Consider the following 19,842-nt stretch of genomic DNA (forward strand, 5'->3'; position numbering starts at 1 on the left):
CTGTAAAATAAGATTTCAGATAATGAAATGTCTGTGAGAATAGACACTTCTTACTGTGGTACTAATGTTTTAGGCCTAAGTTTGAAATGGTTATACTTTTAAATTTACACATAGTACATATAGCCATTTAATAAACAACTTTAAATTCAGTAATCACATTTCGTCTTAAGCTTTAATTAGAACAATTATAGTGAATGAAAATAAGAAAAAGAATTTCTGTTAAGAGATTCGTGAAGCATTTTACACCATTAAAAAAGCTTGCAAATTGCTCCTCTAACATCATTAGGCCTTAAAAATTGCATTTATTTCATTCAATAGTATTTATTGAGCGCTTACTATGTGCAGAGCACTGTACTAAGCACTTGGGATGAACAAGTCGGCAACAGATAGAGACGGTCCCTGCCGTTTGACGGGCTTACAGTCTAATCGGGGGAGACGGACAGACAAGAACAATGGCAATAAATAGAGTCAAGGGGAAGAACATCTCGTAAAAACAATGGCAACTAAATAGAATCAAGGCGATGTACAATTCATTAACAAAATAAATAGGGTAACGAAAAATATATACAGTTGAGCGGACGAGTACAGTGCTGTGGGGATGGGAAGGGAGAGGTGGAGGAGCAGAGGGAAAAGGGGAAAAAGAGGGTTAAGCTGCGGAGAGGTAAAGGGGGGATGGCAGAGGGAGTAGAGGGAGAAGAGGAGCTCAGTCTGGGAAGGCCTCTTGGAGGAGGTGAGTTTTAAGTAGGGTTTTGAAGAGGGAAAGAGAATCAGTTTGGCGGAGGTGAGGAGGGAGGACGTTCCAGGACCACGGGAGGACGTGACCCAGGGGTCGACAGCGGGATAGGCAAGACCGAGGGACGGTGAGGAGGTGGGCGGCAGAGGAGCAGAGCGTGCGGGGTGGGTGGTAGAAAGAGAGAAGGGAGGAGAGATAGGAAGGGGCAAGGTGATGGAGAGCCTTGAAGCCTAGAGTGAGGAGTTTTTGTTTGGAGCGGAGGTTGATAGGCAACCACTGGAGTTGTTTAAGAAGGGGAGTGACATGCCCAGATCGTTTCTGCAGGAAGATGAGCCGGGCAGCGGAGTGAAGAATAGACTGGAGCGGGGCGAGAGAGGAGGAAGGGAGGTCAGAGAGAAGGCTGACACAGTAGTCTAGCCGGGATATAACGAGAGCCCGTAACAGTAAGGTAGCCGTTTGGGTGGAGAGGAAAGGGCGGATCTTGGCGATATTGTAGAGGTGAAACTGGCAGGTTTTGGTAACGGATAGGATGTGTGGGGTGAACGAGAGAGACGAGTCAAGGATGACACCGAGATTGCGGGACTGAGAGACGGGAAGGATGGTCGTGCCATCCACGGTGATAGAGAAGTCTGGGAGAGGACCGGGTTTGGGAGGGAAGATGAGGAGCTCAGTCTTGCTCATGTTGAGTTTTAGGTGGCGGGCCGACATCCAGGTGGAGACGTCCTGGAGGCAGGAGGAGATGCGAGCCTGAAGGGAGAGGGAGAGGACAGGGGCGGAGATGTAGATTTAGATGTAGATTTATCTAACAAAATGTACAAAAACACCAGTCACATCACCCAGGGGATGCCTCTTCTTCAATTCCCTAACTAGTACAGTGCTCTGCACACAGTATGTGCTTATTAAATGCCATTAGTTGATTAAACCATTTCTTCCTCTTTCTATTGCTCCCCATAGCAGTAGGCTAAGATAACTCAACTAATCTATCTTTAGCAAATGCCACCATAATTACTGCACACCTACAGAATTTCATAAAAAAAAAGATAGGCAACACCTATTTCAATCATTTCAATCAATTATTCAATAGTAGTTACTGAGCACTTACTCTGTTCAGGAAACTCTCATTATTATTAGATTTTCAACCTTTTTTCAATGTCTGCCTCATATTCTTTTCAAACCTTGGGTTCACAATTAGCACTTATTTTCATGCCCGGTATAGAATCTGTAGGTGTAAGATCCACCTTTATACCAAGAAAATAGATACACCTACTTGTGTTGCAGTCAGATCAGATACTATAAGGAGATGGAATCTATATATCTTCAGAGAGTGCCTACTAGAAAGAACACAGTTGAAGTCCACCTCTCTGTTGTAGATGCTATTTATGATTTAGTTAAAGACATATCCTTTTTGAATGTATACCTCCTCTCTAAGACAATTTGACAAGCTATCCCAAGATAGCCCTGTCAAATACCTTGCTTCTAGAGACCTTTTCTTTAGTATGAAAAGAAAACCCAAGGCTCAGATCACTTGTGAGAATTAAAATTTGTGTAGCATATCTAAAAATGTTCTGAATGATCCTCTTGGTTTTCTGGCTCTGACATACTACACTCTAAAGTGCTCTAAAACAAAGGATAACCAAATCAAATCATGCTTTCCCACTTCCTCCCCATTTCTTCTTCTTCCCTAACAAATCAATAATGTTGTATGCTATCATTCAATGAATCTATCAAGTATATTTATTGAGCACTTACTATGTTCAGAGGACTGGACTGTGTGCTTGGGAGAGTACATTACAACAGAATTAGCAGACACGTTCTCTGTCCATAATGAGGTTGCAGTCTGGAGGATGAGTTTATCCTAACCAAAAGGCAAGGCTTCGGTCCTAGAGTGCTCAGGATTAGTGGTTGTCTAATGGAAGAATCAGTGTTAGCTTTAGGTTTAAACCAAATATGAAGTAGCCCCAAACACGTTAGGTCAGGAACAGGAAAGTCGTCCCCATAAAGATACCATTTTCCTGGGATAACATGACAACAGTGTTTTAGCCAGAATTCAACAAAAATAATTAGATTTACTATGTCAATCAAGAAAACTGCTCATTTGGATTTCAAACCTCAACTTTTGATCAAAAATAGGAAGTATAATGTTCTCATGTGCCATTAAACAGCTTTTGGACTTTACCCAAGAGGAAATTGTTTTAAAGCAAGTTGATGAGATGGTTCCACTAAGCATGCTTCTGTGTTCTGAGCTGAACAAACTATGGGCAGAGTAGGAATGGTGACTTTAACTGCAAATTAAGTACCATATAATGGGAGAGCTTGCTGGTTTTGATAAGCATAGACTTCCATTACAAGACCATTAGCCTATTGTTGAATCAGAACAAGCACAGGCAGTGAATAAAGATTTAAAATAATTTACTACCTGCAACAGCCATTATGGCACAGCCCCAAAATAGCCTCTCTTAGGCATTTATCAGTCTTTTAGTGTGTTGTTAGACTTGGACTCTTTCTCTCAAAGAACAGCTGCTAAGGCTTCTTTTTTTTTTAATGAGTGATTCATCTCCATCCCACAAAATAAAGTAGCTGATAAAATTTTAAAATGCATCCAGCATTAGCTAATCTGTTTTATTCTTCGGAACTGGGAGCCATGTTTGTAGCTCCAAGGGAATTTGTTTTGTCACTCCAACATTTAGCAAATGCCACTGAAGCATCGACAGAGGATAAATGCGATGCAGAGTAAAGGGAGCAGAACACACCTGCCCTTTCACTGGGATGGGAAAGAGAGACTGGCATTTCTAATAATAATATGGACTTGATTGCCACAGAAGGAACTTGTTTGGAAGGGGAGAAAGTAGGATTGAGAATATGAAAATCATATTCATATCATTTGATGCAGAATGAAAAACATGAAGTCTGTTTTAAGACTCTCCCAGTACACTATTAATTCTGCTTCTTTTTTTCCACAGTTTTACTTTGGGAATCTATGCAGAACTTCAATTGAGCATTTACATTTCTTGTATGTGGAAGCATACAGGAATATAAATGAATCCAGACCATACCATTTCTAAAATACACATTTTTATTATACTGAAAATGGCATCTTGGCATGAAGGGATCAAGTTAATAAGTAAAACCCTCAATTTGATATTCCATAATTACTGGCATAAATGCCCCTATTTTTTACATAATTTTTGCAAGCCAAAATCAAGGAAAGTAACCCAAGCAATAAGGGGAACAGAAGGAAAAAGAGAAGGGAAAAGAGGGGTGAAGAAAGGGGAAGGTATGAGGGCACTTGAGACATTTCCTTTCTCTCCAGGTGTCGCATCGCTGATCCTTTGTCTATGTGGTTTAAATGAATGTGCCAGGATTTGCCCAGAGATTTGTTGTTTGTTTCTTACAATACTTAAGTAGATGGTTGAAAATTGGTAAATTTAATTATTTGTTTTGGTATCTTCCCTGGTATTGATGTTAAATTGACAGATCTGTAATTGCCAGGATTTTCCTTTCTCCTCATTTATGCCATCACATATAATAATCATCCTTTTCCTTCAGCCCTCCATGAGGGATATTGGCAAGTTACCGTGATAGCAATGGTTCTTGAGCACCCAAGGGTTCTTGATAGCTGGACCTTCCAATTTGAAGTACTAAGTACTTATTCTTAATTTCTTCCCCTATTTTGGTTTGGCTCTCCAACCTTCCATTGAAAGGGGATTTGTTCTGTTCTGCTCATATTTAATGTTTTAAATCAAGATGGAAGTGAGAACAAACTCTAAAAACATCTATTTTTTCCCAGTCATCTGTTATAAACTTCCCCTTACTGCCTTTGAGATCTGAATAACAATTTCACTAGTCTTTTTTTTTGTCTAAAGAAATTTTTAAAATGTATATTCTGTCTCATTTTCTTTCGGGCTTTAACTTTTCCAAATATGTTGCTATATAAATGTTAGATTTTTTAATGCTTAAGTGATTCTTTTCTAAATTTTATGACTTTATTTGTCCTCATTTTTGGCACGGTAGTTTGTTCGCAAACCTGAACATTTCTCTGAAATGAGAAGCAGCGTGGCTCAGTGAGAAGCAGCATGGCTCAGTGGAAAGAGCACGGGCTTGGGAGTCAGAGTTCATGAGTTCGAATCCCGGCTCTGCCACTTGTCAGCTGTGTGACTGTGGGCAAGTCACTTCACTTCTCTGGGCCTCAGTTCCCTCATCTGTGAAATGGGGATTAACTGTGAGCCTCACATGGGACAACCTGATTACCCTGTATCTCCCCCAGTGCTTAGAACAGTGCTCGGCACATAGTAAGCGCTTAACAAATACCGACATTATTAAACCTGAAGGAGTGCTTTTCAGAGACCCTTAGTTTCTTCCTACCAAGTTCACACCTTACTTGTTTTTCCCACAACCAGAGTTTGGCATTCAGTGGGTTGATCTGAGAGCCAAGAATGCCTCTGTTCTCCCATTGGGCATTAACAAGAGAGAGAGGCCTGTGCCATTCCTTGTGGGAGCAGATAACAGGTAATGGCAAATGCTATTCAGCTTGGAATGCCACCATTACTGAAGCTCCCTGGTCTGTGGTATATAGTTGAATGCCCGAACCACCTCCACCCTCCCTTTGATCCCACAGGAAATGGGCTCTGCCCTGCCCACTTCCCCTCACCCACTCCCCTCACCTCTCCAGAAGCCTATCGGTACAGCATTTAGACACTGGGTGGTTGCAACCGTCTGATGAACTTGATCTGCATGGAAGCAGTATAATAGTGTGTTGTGGCCTAGTGGAAAGAGCACAGGCTTGGGAGTCAGAGGATCTGGATTCTAAACCTAGCACTTACCTGCTGTAGGACCTTGGTCAAGTCACATAACTTTCCTGACCCTCAGTTTCCTCATCTGTGAAAATGGGGTTTAAATCCTACTTTTTCCTACTTAGTCTGTGAACCCAGTGTGGGACAAAGATGTGTCCAATTTGATTATCTTGTATCTACCCCAAATAGAAAGCATATGATAAATATTATCATCACTATTATTATTATTAATAGTAATAATAACAGTGAAAGTCAAACCCTCATTCATCATTTACTGATTTGGTTTGATGTTTTTCCCCTTTGTGTCCTCTCTTCTCTTAGATTGTGAGTCCCCTGTGGCTGAAGCTGTGTGCTTATATTTTTCCCCAGGGTTTAGTACAATGCTTTGCATATTGTAAAGACTCAGTAAATACTCTTTATTGATTTACTATTAATCAGGCCCTTTCTACTCTTCCCCAAATCTATAAAAATTTGCTTTCTTAAAGTGAAAGTTCATTTAATTTATATCTGTAGTTATCTCCTCCTTCTCCTAAGGACTTGAATAAAATTATTTTGTATCCACCAAGGTTTTCATCTAATTTTATCTCTTTTTGGTGAGAACCCTAATTAACAATTGATTTCTAATCATTCTCCAATGAATGTGGACTGTTTTCAGATGGTCCAGTAATCTTTTCGATCTTTGTATTTTATGAAAATGAAAATGTAGGCTTTAATCAAAATTTCCATATTTTCTTACATTCTATGCTTCTCAAACTAGTTTGTACAATGCTCTGCACTCTGTAAGCACTTCATAAATTCTATTACTACTATTATTTTAAAGTATCAGGACTTTATTTTGTTTGATGGTGAAAGATATCTTTCAAAAATAGTTATCCTCTAAATAGGAATGAGTATGTGGATGCAGTACATTTTGACAGAAAACATCACCTCTAATAGAGTATTCTCACCCCACTCCCACCTTCCAACCAGCTTTACAGCATAAGGATATGAATTGTGTGCTCGGAGGAGAAGATGGTTCTGAGCCAACCCTATAGTTGTCAGTAGCAGAATTAACATAATTTTCAGGGTACCTACTACCTGCTAGGTGGTGGGGAACATACCCAATAAATGAAATAATGATTCCTATCCTCAAGGACCTTACAGTTTAATAAGGAAAGCAATACAGACATCGAATTCTCATTTTACAGATGGGGAAACTGAGGTCCAAAAAAGTTAAATGACTTGCTCAAGGTCACATATAGCCTGTAGTTGGAGGAAGAGTAGGTAGGCTAGGCAGCCAGTGGGAGTGAGGGTGGGTGGCTGGAAATTGTTTTAGGCTGGCGTAGATGTGGACAAAACCAAAAAATAGTATCCTATTTTCCAGATAGACCTCTGTTTCTCATATTTGTAAAATGGAGTTGATTTTGGGAGTATATGTTGAATTCATGAGATAAATATTGGTAGAGTTTTTCTGAGCTTTTTTGGAAAAGGGGAGTGATGGAGAACTTTGTCATCTGAAGTTTACCTTTCATCTTCATCAGTGCAACATGTTTTCTAAGTAGCTGTGGTAAGTGGATAGGCATTGTTACTGTTAAGATAAAGTCGACCTAATTATCCTTTGTATCCATATTTATCCATGCCTATGGTGTTACTGCTCAAGAAATCCATCATTTGAAGAACAAAAATGTAAAATATGTCTGGGATTTGACACAATCTTTACCAATTTCCAATTTTTTATAGGTCTTCGGCTATTTAAGCAGTCAGGTTGTCCTTGAAGGGACAGGTTAAACATTTCTCTAAATAAAATACTCTAAGAATTTATTCCTTTCAGCATCTGCTTCATCATTTTCCAGCTCATATTGTTTCATGGCCACAAAATATTGGATAAAAGTGTCCCCAAGAGCTTCACGGATACACTTATCTTCCTCGAGGGCCACAAGGGCATCTTCTAGTTTCAAGGGGATGTTTGAAGGTTTCAGCTGATAAAGGTCTGGGCAGTCATCTGGCCCCCCGAGGACACTGACCTCTCTCTGGATTCCATCCAAGCCTGCAGCTATGGTGGCAGCCAACACCAGGTAAGGGTTCGCAGTAGCTGAGCCCAGCCTGACTTGTATCTGGGGGCCCCTCTGGCCATAGCACTTGATGTTGTAGATGCAGCTGTTATCGTTGTACCCCCAGGTGGTATTCACGCACTCTTTCAGCTCTTTTTCATCCCCTGAATAGCGCTTACGGCAACTGACGGTGGGAGCCATGAGGCCACTGAGAGCCGCCGAATGCAGCAAGAGCCCCGATAACCACTTCTTCCCAATGTCGGTGAGCTGCTGGGCTCTGGGACCACTGGAGAACAAGTTCTTCCTCCCACCAGCATCCCACAGGCTGTGGGAGAGAATTCCCAAATTGTAGAATCCAGTTTCAGTAAAAAAACTGGCAATATAATTGTGCTTCTTGGCAACCTCTCTGATGCCAGTCTTAAAGGTAAAGGCGCTGTCCGTGGAACCGATGCCGAAATCTTGATCAAAAGAGATTTCCATCTGTCCAGGCCCAATGGAGGAAGAGAAGCTCTCAACATTAACACCCGTGTGATACAATCCATCCACGAGTTCCTGAATGAAAATTTGGTCATGACTATTTAGTAAAGTTGCTGCAGGGAAAGAAATTGTCTTTGAATTTATAACTTCAGCCATACCGTAAACACAAAATTCATATGTGAAGGCAGAGTGCAAGGAGAAGCCACATTCCTGCAGTTGGTTCAGCTGCCGTTTGGCCAGATGCCTGGGAGAGGTCAATAAGGGGTTTCCCATTATGGTGAAGGAATCACATATCACTCTGGCTGTTCTTTCAGCCCAAGGTAGGACTCGAAATGTTGATAGATCTGGGATCAGGATGATGTCACTGTTAAAATTGGGGGCACTTATATGATCCACTTCGTTATCCTTAGGATTCAGAGTCAGTTCAAGATAACCTCTGGGCATGGAAATACCGTGAATTGCTTTTTCCTGAATGAAGAGGAAAGTTAGGAAGATCTTGGTATGGTCATTAAAATTTGGGTTAAAGGAACAGGTTAAGAAAGGGCATTTCTAATGAGAGTGTGCAAAACTGAAATTGCTGTTTTACATTCTTCTTCCTGCAGAAAATGGGATGAATAAATGACTCTTTTACTCTCTGAGTGTGCTAACTCACCATGTAGTTCTCATTAATCTATTACTCTCCATGTAACTCCCATTGATTTTTTTTCTGAAAATTATACAGTGTAAGAGAAGCCCTTAGTTAGCACCTTTACCCCCTTTTAAAAAGCAGCTGGTCCTTGGTCATTCATTGTTTAAACTGGCTAATTTGCACTCTTAGGAAAACAGGCCATTGAAAAAAAGCAGACAAAAAGCTGTTATTTATTCTGAGTTAATAATCACCTACAAAACAGAAAAACAATATGGAATATTGCCCCATCCTACCTTCTCTCCAACCCTTCAAGGGGAATGCCTCCCTAAATATATCCAGTTTTTTTTTGTGTGTGTGTATGGTATTTGTTAAGCACTTACTATGTGCCAGGCACTATACTAAACTCTAGGGGATAATTCGAACTCATCAGGTTGAACACAGTCTTTGTTCTGAATAGAGCTCACAGTCTTAATCCCCATTTAACAGATGAGGTAACTAAGGCACAGAAAAGTTAAGTAACTTGCTCAAGGTCACACAGCCAACCAATGGCAGAGCTGGGATTAGAATGAGGTCCTTCTGACTCCAAGGCATGTGCTCTATCATTCATTCAACTGTATTTATTGAGCGCTTACTGTGTACAAAGCACTGTACTAAGTGCTTGGAAAGTATAGTTCAGCAGCAAGTAGAGACAATCCCTACCCACAACAGAGTCAAAGTCTAGAAGGGGGGAGAGAGGCATCAAAACAAGTAAACAGGCATCAATAGCATCAGTATAAATAAATAGAATTATAGATATATACACATCATTAATATAAATAAATAGAATTGTAAATATGTACATGAAGTAAATGTTGCTTCTCACAGAACAGTTTTCTGACAGCTTTCACTATGCATTTTGGCAAGACTACAGTTAAGGGAATTAGCTGATGCTTGTGTGACGTGGGAGCCTCATAGGTTGTGAATAAAAACAAGCGCAGATGTCCATGCAGTGGAATATTGAATACCATGAATATTAAAGCAAAAACAGTAATACTAGCAATAGTAGTAGCAGCAGTAATATTATTTATAAGCACTTACTGTGCCCTGTCCCTTGGTGGACTCACAATCTAAAACTAAAAAAGGGAAGAGGGAACTGGTGACAGATACACAAGGAGTGATGAAAACAAAACACTAAGACAACATAAATTTTCCTTAATGTGAGACTCTGTGAGAATGCAATACCTATGTTGGAGAACTTGGCAAAATGTTCTTTTTTTCCTGTTTCATACTGACTCCCACCAAAGGAAAGTGATGTACTAAATTTAAAATTAAATGCAAAGATTAAATTCATCAAAATCAAATATCTGGATACTAAAGAGTTTTCTCTTTTCTCCTACCCAGTGGTCTCACTCATCACTTCCCAAAATGATCCAGATTCCAAACAAACAGTTGGAACTGTCATGTTTCTAATCCCCTGCCACCTTCTTTTTGGGGGAGACTTGAAAATCTCCAAAAGACTCAGGAGATAGTTTGCAGATTTTGTGACAGTCACCCATTTAAGACTTCCATGGCATCTGGCAGAGAATGGAGTCAAGGGGCTGAAGAGTATTCATTATTTGAATTTATATTGAGAGCTTTTTGAATTTTAAATTGCTTTTTTAACAATCACTGTTTTTCTAAGCTTTTGGTGGGGACAAAGGGTTGGAAAATTACCTACAAGCATACATTCAAACTTTAAGATACTACTGTTAAAGTGCCATTTCCACATCAACTGATTTGTTGAAGTTCTGACAGCATCCACCAAGGCCACAGTATAACCTTCTTTCAGAAGCATAAGACTAGAAATGCTTTCCCAGAAATCAATCCTTCGGTCTCCAGAGAGTCCTGCTTTCCCCTTAAAGAGCAATAGGGAAGAAGATGCTATAACTCCTTCCCATCTCACTTCCTCCCCCCTCATAAGACCCTATTCTGCTACCTCAAAGCACTCATAGCCACAACGATTTTACTTCCTAAAGCTTTCAAATTTAATTATCATCACTTCCTCTTGTTCTAGAGAACAGGGTGGATACCTTTGTTAAACTGTACTTCCTATTCTTGACTTTACTAAACCTCTGGGTTTCCTACTCTTCCACTAAATAATTTTGCCATCCCATTATTAATTTCCTTTTTTTAATCACAATGGGACCACTGGTTTTTTTTTCCATTGTTATCCTTTGCTTTTTCTTCAAATCTGTGTTGCTCTCTAAATATGGGGCCCAATACTATGCAGAGTGCTTTGCAGAGCACTCTACTTTGTACTTTGCTTTAAGGGCCTGTCCAGTACATAGTAATATTAATAATCTTGACTGCTTTTAGAGCAAAAAAAATCACAGAAAGGAATAGAAAGAATCATTGGACACCCACCAGGGGAAACTGCCATGACCACAAATGGCAAAAAGAGAATCCTTCAAGTTTGTAAAATTAATTCAGTATTTTAGCCTGTGTCATTTTATAGGAAAAATAACTATAAACTCCCCATAGAAGGAAACATTTTCCAACATGCATTTCAAAGATCCTTCCACTTCACTACTACCAAAACTCCTTGCAGGAATCCTGTCATCTATGAGAGCTTTTTCCTCTTCCTTATTTCAAGTTTGTGCTGAAATGACACTGTTGTCAGAGCATCTAAATTTTTCTGTGAAGGATACTCTAGAAACATAGAATTCCCTATTCACCCTGAAGAGAGGCCACAGATCCCAATCAATTTATCATTTAAGTGGAAAAGAACATTTTCTCTTTCTAAAATGGTAGAGTAGCCGGGGGGGGGGGGGGGGGTAGGGGGGGAGTTGGTCGGAACCTCTTTGCTTCCCCCAAACTCTCATCACAGCTAATCTAAAATTCGCAAGAGAATATTCAAAATTTGTGGGGTTTTGTTATATTTTTCTAAGGTAGATCTAACTTTGCTACTGTGTAGGGCAAGCTGCAGAGGAAGATATCATCTTGGCATCCTGGATCCCAAAGACTCTAGGACCCCAAAGATGCTCCTTTTATTGATATAAACCCCATAAATTTTGTTAACTTCCACTTTGATCATCATTCTTGAAACAGAAGAGAGTGATATATGGGGAAAATGAAGAAATGTGCAAATGAGATATTAAAGCTATAGTGACTAGTTGATATCTATTTCTCTTCAATGGAAGAAAATGTTTTAAATATCTAATTGAATATTGAGTTTTAACTTAATCAAAAATTCTTCATATAAAGATGATAAATGATAGTATCCAGATCTCTATTTTTAAGCCCTCCCCAAGATTACATTTTAGAATTGATTTGAAATATACTTTTATATTGTTTAGATTGATTTAGAATGCCAAGCCACCAGTTCCATAAAACAGTTTCTATTCTTTCATTATAGTCACATTTAACTGCCAACAATAAATTCACTAAAATATAGAATTTTATCTTTGTCAAGTTTTAATTGTAGGTATTATTAACACAAATTATAGAACAAATATTTTAGGAAATTGGAAGTAGGTGGTCTAGTGGAAAGAGCATCAATCAATAAATCATACTTATTGAGAGTTTACTATGTGCAGAGCTCTCTACTGTTTGGGAGAGTACAATATAACAAAGGTGGTAGATATGTTTTCTGCCCACAATGAGCTTACAGTGTAGAGAGGTTCTAATTTTTGCTCTACCACTTGCCTGCTGTGTGAACTTGGGCAAATCACTTAACTTCTCTGTGGCTCAGTTTCCTCATCTGTAAAATAGGCATTCAGTACCTGTCTTCCTTCTCACTTTGTCTATACTCGCCAGGTGGGATAGGAAGAGTATATGACCTGATTATCTTGGTCCTACCCCAGCACTCAGTACAGTACTTGACACAAATTTAGCAATTAACACACATCATTATCTTTTTTTCATTTTTATTATTAAACACAACAGGTTGCACACAGGATAATAAATAATCACTTGGAGGAATATCTAGCTTTCTTATAAACTTGCTAATGTCCTCTGTCTATTGTCTTGCTGTCCACTTTTGATTCCTTAGTAATATAATAATTACTTCAGTGGAAAGAAAAATTATGGCAGAACCAGAAATCATTCTTAAACGTATAGCTTTTCCAAAAGCAATGTATAATTCAGTGGACCACTAAAATAATTGTATTAAGCCATCCAGTAGCAATAAAGTGTCTTCTTATCTGAATTAGCAGCTGAAAAGAGAATACTTTCTTCCAAAATTTGTTTCCTCTGATATTTCCTCTTGGCACATCTCTTTCAACTTATTAATGTCAAATAAAATGTAATTTTATCATAGTAGTGAGTTGAAAAGATATTCTGTGGAGGGAAATTATTCAAGGCATATGACTCTAAATTACTAGTTTTAATTATTTTACTCTTCTACTACATAGAGGAATGGATGTGTGGGGTTTGATGGGCTTTGCACAGATCCTTAGGGAACACTAATGAGTTTGGAGAGAGGTAGAAGGACAAAGAGAACGCATGATTAGTTTAAATTTGCAAGTCACCAAGAATAGAAATAAGGTCACTTTGCCTTCAATTGGTCTCAAAACTACAGTACAATATATAAGATGAGAATTGTGTCCACTCTGCACATCTTGTATCTACACCAACACTTAGTATTGTTTTGGGACATAGTAAGCACTTTACAATGTCACAATTATATCATTAGATGATGAACTTACTTGAAAAAAGCGGGCAGGAATGCTCTTAGACCTGGAGACCCCATGCAGATCAGTCGCTTCAAATCGGACAAAATGTATATTGTCTCTAGCCATCTCTTGTTCAATGTGTTCAACCCTAGATCGCAAGTGAAGGGGGATGTGAATTCTAGGGAGGTGTACATCAGGATCTCTCTTTTTATCTAAAAGATGAAAAAAATGGTGTGCAAGTCACTAAATTATCAATATTTCTAGCAAGAACAGCTTTACTCAGAGGATAATAAATGTACTGGAGAGTCAGGGAGCTATACAAATGAGGTCTTTATAACTAGTGTATTCTAAGACTAGGGAACAAATTAATTGATCTGCATTCCAGAGATTGCTGTTATATGTGGATTAATTATGCTCTCAGTCTCTTGAATCTATTGAACTTATTTACAGTTGAGGGCCTTAACTTTTTTCTCCTTATCATTCTTTTCAAGTGGCCTCTGTTCAAATCACTGCTTTTCAAGCAATATTACTGGGTCTTTTTCAAGGTATTTGTTAAGTGCTTACTATATGTCAAGCGCTGTTCTAAGTGTTGAGGTAGATATATGTTATACATATGTAACTAGATATATATAGTTGAGAAGCAGTGTGGTCTTCTGGATAGAACACGGGCCTGGGAGTCAGAAGGATCTGCATTCTAATCACAGCTCTGCTACTTGTCTGCTTTGTGACCTTAGGCAAGTCACTTAACTTCTCTGTGCCTCAGTTACCTCATTTGTAAAATGGGATTTAAACTGTGAGGCCAGTTTGGGACATGCACTATGTCCAACCTGATTAGCTTGTATCTATCCCAGTGTTTAGTACAGTGCCTGGAACATAGTAAACACTTAACAAATACAAAAAAAAAAAACCCAAAAAACAAAACCCAAAAAGAAAAAGAAAATGAGGATGGACACAGTTCCTATCCCACATGGGGCTCACATTCTAAGGAAGAGGGAGAACAGGCATTGACTGCCCAGCAGACCAGGTGATCCACAATCCAAAAACTTGAAAAAATTTATATTTACTCTGTATTCAGAAGATAAGACCTATCTGTTGAATTCTTTGTTTGCTTTGACTATCTGAAAGGTTTCTCTAATATAAAGGGATGGTTTAATATTGAAGCTTGTAATTTCCCGGTAAATTTTCATTCTCCATTCTTGATCACTCAGCTGTTGTCTATTCAAAACATCAGGCCACTGCTTCCAAGTGCCATTTAGGTATTATTCAAAAAAAACGGATTATGCAGCCCAAGAGAGTTTTGTTCACTTCTGTCTAATTTCATAATTCATACTATTTTTAAGTGAACTTTCCATGCTTATCTAGCTGATGATAGTCAAGACTTTTGAAATTTGTCGGTCTAAAGACCTTTCTTTCTTTAATGATCCTTGAATCTCAGCAATCATCTGATGTATAAATCATTACAATAAAAAAGGAGTGCTTTCTTCTCTCTCACTCAACCACGTATTCTGTCTGTTACCAAATCCTGTTGATTCTACCTTCACAACATTGCTAAAATCCACCCTTTTCCCTCCATCCAAACTGCTATCACTTTGCTCCAAGCATTTAGCGTATGCCACCTTGATTACTGCATCAGCCCCCTTCCTGACCTCCCTGTCCCCATCTCTCCCCTCTCCAGTCCATATTTCACTGTGCTGCCCAGATCATTTTTCTAAAAAAAAACCCATGGAAACAGTACATGCTTTCTCACTCCTCAAGACCCTCCAGTGGTTGCCCATCAGCCTCTGCAACAAACAGAAACTCCCCATCGCTGGCTTTAAAGCACTCAATCACCTACCCTCATTTTATTTTATCTCACTGATTCCAACTACAATCCAGAAGGCTCACTTTGCTCCTTTAATACCAACCTATTCACTACATCTCAATATCACCTATCTTGCCTCCAACCCCTCACCTGCAACCTCTTTCTGGCCTGAAACGCCCTCCCCTTTCATATTGGACAGACGATCACTCTCCCCATCTTCAAAGTTTTATTACAATCCCATCTCCTCCAAGAGGCCATCCTCAACAAAGCCCTCATTTTCCCTGTTCCATCTCCCTTCTACATCACCCTTGCCTTGGGTTTGTACCCTTTATTCACCCCACCCTCAGCCCCACAACACTTATAGACCACGGGCCTGGGAATCAGAAGACCGGGGTTCTAATCCCAGCTCTGCCTACTTGTCTGCTATGTGACCTTGGACAAGTCATTTAATTTCTCTGTGATTCTGTTTCCTATTCTGTAAAATGGGGATTAAGACTGTGTGCCCCATGTGGGACATGGACTGTGTTCAACCACAATAACTTGTATTTACCCCAGTGCTTAGTACAGTGCCAGGCACAAAGTGTACACTTAACAAATGCATTGAAAAATAAAAAAGTCACTTAACTTCTCTTGACTCAGTTCCTTCATCTGCAAAAATACCTGTTATCCCTCCTACTTAGATAGTGAGTCCTATGTGGGAACTGATTATCTTGTATCTACCTCAGTGCTAAGTTCAGTGCTTGGCAGATAGTAAGTACTTAATAGCTGTTACTAGTATTATTATCATTTTCCTTAATTTATTTTAATGTCTGTCTCCCCCTCTAGAGTGTAAGCTCCTTGTGGGCAGGGAACTTGTCTACCAACTTGGTTATATTGTACTCTCCCAAGTGCCTAGTACAGTGCTCTGATTGTAGTAAGAGCAATAAGCACAATTGATTGATTGCTTTCAATAAGCAAACAGTGTGAAGGAAAAAAATTATGAGTGCTTCCTCTTGCAGAGCAAATTGCAAAAGAAAGTAAGGTTTTTACCCCGATTATTAATATCTTCTGAATTTTTTTTATTCTTTTCCAAACACAAATGCCCATTCATTTGCCCTAGTAATTGATAAATTGAACAGAGGAAAACCTGAAATTATATTCAGTCATTTCAGGGACAATGGGCTGTGAAAAGAAAAAATCTATGATTTCAATTTCATGTTTCAAGATGTAATTTGACATAAGAAATAAGAACAGAGTAACAATTTGAAGAAGGGTTGTATAATTTTATGATTCAAATGACTTCACTGAGGAGAAGCCATTTAGAGGGGATGTCAGATGATGCCTCCCTAAGCATTAGAATGGCAACAAGGGGGTAACCATGCCATGGGTCTGCCAAGCATCCTTTTCCCACTGTTGGAGATAGTAAGACATATGGGATTGGATGGAATATTGGTCTTACCTAGTATGGCAATTATTTTGTAATGATAACCTTATTTTTTTCCCAGTGATGCACATTCCATATGTATTATAACCTGCTGCATAAAATCAATTAACTTACTTGAATTTATGATGCTTCCTGTAATTATGATCAATCAGTGAATGGTATTTCTTGAGCACTTACTATGTGCAGAGCACTTTACTAAGCGCTTGGGAGACTAAAGTACAACAGAATTGAAAGACAGAATTGAAAGACAGGTTTCCTACCATAAGGAGCTTACAGTCTAGAGGGGGAAACAGACATTGATATAAATAAATAACCATAATAATAATAGTAATGGTATTTATTAAGCTCTTACTATGTGCCAAGAACTGTTCTAAGTGCTACGGTAGATACAGGGTAATCAGGTTGTCCCATGTGGGGCTCACACTTTTAATCCCCATTTTACAGATGAGGTAACTGAGGCACAGAGAAGTTAAGTGACTTGCCCAAAGTCACACAGAAGACAAGTGGCAGAGGAGGGATTAGAACCCACATCCTCTGATTCCCAAGGTCGTGCTCTTTCCATTAAGCCACACTACTTTGGATGTTTACATAAGAGCTGTGGGGCTAATAAGGGGGTGCTCAAAGGGTACAGATCCAAGTGAATAGGCAATGCGGAAGGGAGTTGAGGAGGCAGAGGAAGTCAGAGAAATTCTGAAGCATTCTTATTTAATTTGGCTGCCAGTTGCAATATCTTATGCTAATTAGCAGTAGCCCAATTCAGTGATCAGTTCATCTGTCTCTACTCCTCACGCTGCTGCCCTGGACAGATGAGTTCACATTGTATGTGGAATGGCATGCCTCCTTTAGAAAGGATTGTTACTGTTTAATTTGGTATGTATACTAAAGGACAATTTATGTTGTAGTCATAGGCCATTTCTTCAAATATCACCAACATGTCAAAAGTCATTTCAGTTTTTATAGCATCTATGGCAGTAGACCAATTGTGATTACATTTTCATTGCTTAATGAAAATGATACTGACTTACAATGCATTTCTCCTTCAGAAAAGTTAATCTAAACTATTGTCTTCATAGTCATTTACTATGTGTTATAAATTTATTTATTATTTATGTTAATGATGTTATTTTCTATCTCCCCCCTCTAAACTGTGAGCTCCTTGTGGGAAGGGAACGTTTCTATCAACTCTGTTATCTTGCATTCTCCCAAGCATTCAGTACAGTACTCTGCACACAGTAACCTCGAATAAATACCACTATTAGTCTGACTCTCTGACTCGGAGCATGAAGGAGAAAAACTTCTAAAAGTTTAAAGTTCTTAGATGCTGTAGTAGGATTCAGGGGAGGAAAGGGACTCTTAAAATCTGTTTGGTTGGTGCTCTTTAGCAACATCCTCCCTCCACTTCTGCTTTCTAGTCTGTTTGCTGTCCTATATCTCTTTTAGTTGATGCCTGCTAAGCATTAACACTTTACTGAGTGCCTAGGTGTGCTTATCACCTCCTCCATTATCAGAAAAAGTACAGTTCCCTTGTGTCCCTGCAGGAAAAGACCTGCCAGTTAGTAACAATTATGCTCCTTGGTCAGCCCTTCCCAGAAGAGCCCATGAATAGCAGAAAAGTAATTTCAAGTTTTGCGGTTCATGTGTTTTCCTTTCCAGCGCTGTTCGTGCTAGATTGTCCTTGCTTCCTGTCTACCTCATAGGACTAATAAATTAAATCTTGATGCCTTCATGGGAGAAGGTTTTACTGCTAAAAATGCTTACCAAAAAAAAGAAAACACAAGAGCTTCAGTGCTTTTTTGCCACTAGAAGACCTAGGGGAAATTCTGCCTTGATTTGGGTATAGTGAGGTTATATTTCAGTTAAAGTGAGAAAGATATGGCTGTGTGTAAATGTCAGGTGTTGACTTCATAAGTACTTCCTCCCATGAACATATGAAAATGAGTTGAGCATGCAAAGACATCAGCCTTATTCTGTTACATCTGGCAATTGTAGGGATTGTTACAACTTCATACGCAAGCTAAATCAATACCATTTAATCAAAAAATTAAGTTGAAAAATCATTACCAGCATGGCTGTAGTTGGAGTCAACTTTAATGCTAGGCACATTGCCCGAAGTTTTGTGGGGAGATGTTTTTATCACAGTGGGTTGATCCTTCTGACTGTCTTCTGATTGCTGTTGATCAGACCCAGATGAATTGGCTCCCATGATTGGCTTCCCCACTATTTGTTTTTCTTTCTGATCTTCTTTATAGTGAGGACAGAATGCCTCAAAGATTCGATACTGCTTTTCAACTGTTCTTTCATAGGGTTGGGACTGGATTCCATGAGAAGATTTGTGCTTCAGTTCCCCGGCATCTCTGCCTTGATTAATAGCCACTGGGTTTTCTCTCAATAACATTTTCAGCTCTTGCAAAGTCTGTCTGGAAATTCCAGTCCCCAGGGGGAAAGCTGAATGAGCCCCTTTGTCATGGTGCACTGAAAACTCCATCTTGTTCTCTGTCTTTTTTCCAGAAGACTCACATCCCTGGCCTCCTGTTTCCTCAGATGTATCCTCTGTCTTAGCAGCCACAATTGTTTCAGGACTCCCTACCTCCATTTCCTCTGGTTCATCTTCTTTGTGTGTTTCTTTGATAATCCTAGATGTGTCATCTTTTAGACTTCCAACAAGTGAAGACTTTTCATTTCCTTCTTCCTTTTGCTCCTGTTTAGGAACTGTTGTTTGAAGAGGTGGGTCTTCCTGGCTCCTCTGTAGTTGACCATCCTGTCTTTGGAGGTCAGAATGGTCCAGGATATCTATGTTGTAGGAGGCATCCATTTTTTGGAATTCTAATGGAGAAATTGACTTTCCAATATATCTTTAGTTCCTTTGTTTCTTATATGAGAGCTCCAGCTGTGATCAGTTGCATTATGTTTGCCTCTTGCTGAGTACTGAAATCATTAAGAAAACACACAGCCAAATAACACTTAATGCATAAAATGAGTTTAGAAGGACAAAATAAGAAGGACAATTAAAGTCAAACTTTGAAATTTTATTTTGGGCCAGAGGTTCGAACCTAGAAATGGGGTGGTTTATTATTTAGAAGTGGCATCGCCTCATGGAAAGGGCACAAGCCTGGAGATCTGAGGACCTGGGCTCTAATCCCAGTTCTGCCACTTACCTGCTATGTGAGCTTTGGGCAAGTCACTTAACTTCTCTGTGCCTCATTTCCCTCATCTGTAAAATGGGGATTCAATACCTGTTCTCCCTTTGACAGTGGGACCTGATTATCATGCACCTACCCCAGAGCCTAGTACCATGCTAGGCACATAGTAAGCATTTAAAAATCACAAGT

General features: G+C 39.3%; 1 protein-coding gene across 1 annotated transcript; it reads right to left on the bottom strand.

Annotated features, from left to right (window-relative positions):
* Nucleotides 1-7,298: 7,298 nt before the first annotated feature.
* LGSN (lengsin, lens protein with glutamine synthetase domain) lies at nt 7,299-19,325 on the bottom strand. The gene is made up of 3 exons (XM_001506034.2): nt 18,575-19,325; nt 13,323-13,501; nt 7,299-8,498 (listed from the first exon to the last, which is right to left on the bottom strand). Exons 1-3 carry the CDS (start codon nt 19,323-19,325, stop codon nt 7,299-7,301), a joined length of 2,130 nt encoding a protein of 709 aa, XP_001506084.2.
* Between the last annotated feature and the right edge of the window lie 517 nt (nt 19,326-19,842).

This window comes from Ornithorhynchus anatinus, chromosome 1, assembly GCF_004115215.2.
Source record: "Ornithorhynchus anatinus isolate Pmale09 chromosome 1, mOrnAna1.pri.v4, whole genome shotgun sequence".
Classification (NCBI taxonomy): domain Eukaryota; kingdom Metazoa; phylum Chordata; class Mammalia; order Monotremata; family Ornithorhynchidae; genus Ornithorhynchus; species Ornithorhynchus anatinus.

What these genes read in the sequence shown, in the direction of transcription:
- LGSN (XM_001506034.2), bottom strand. Translation starts at nt 19,325, where the DNA reads ATGGATGCCTCCTACAACATAGATATCCTGGACCATTCTGACCTCCAA. An exon ending in CTCCAACTACAGCCATGCTG is followed by an intron (nt 13,502 to 18,574) that starts GTAATGATTTTT and finishes TTCATCTTTTAG; the next exon opens with ATAAAAAGAGAGATCCTGAT. An exon ending in TTCCTGCCCGCTTTTTTCAA is followed by an intron (nt 8,499 to 13,322) that starts GTAAGTTCATCA and finishes CTCTTCATTCAG; the next exon opens with GAAAAAGCAATTCACGGTAT.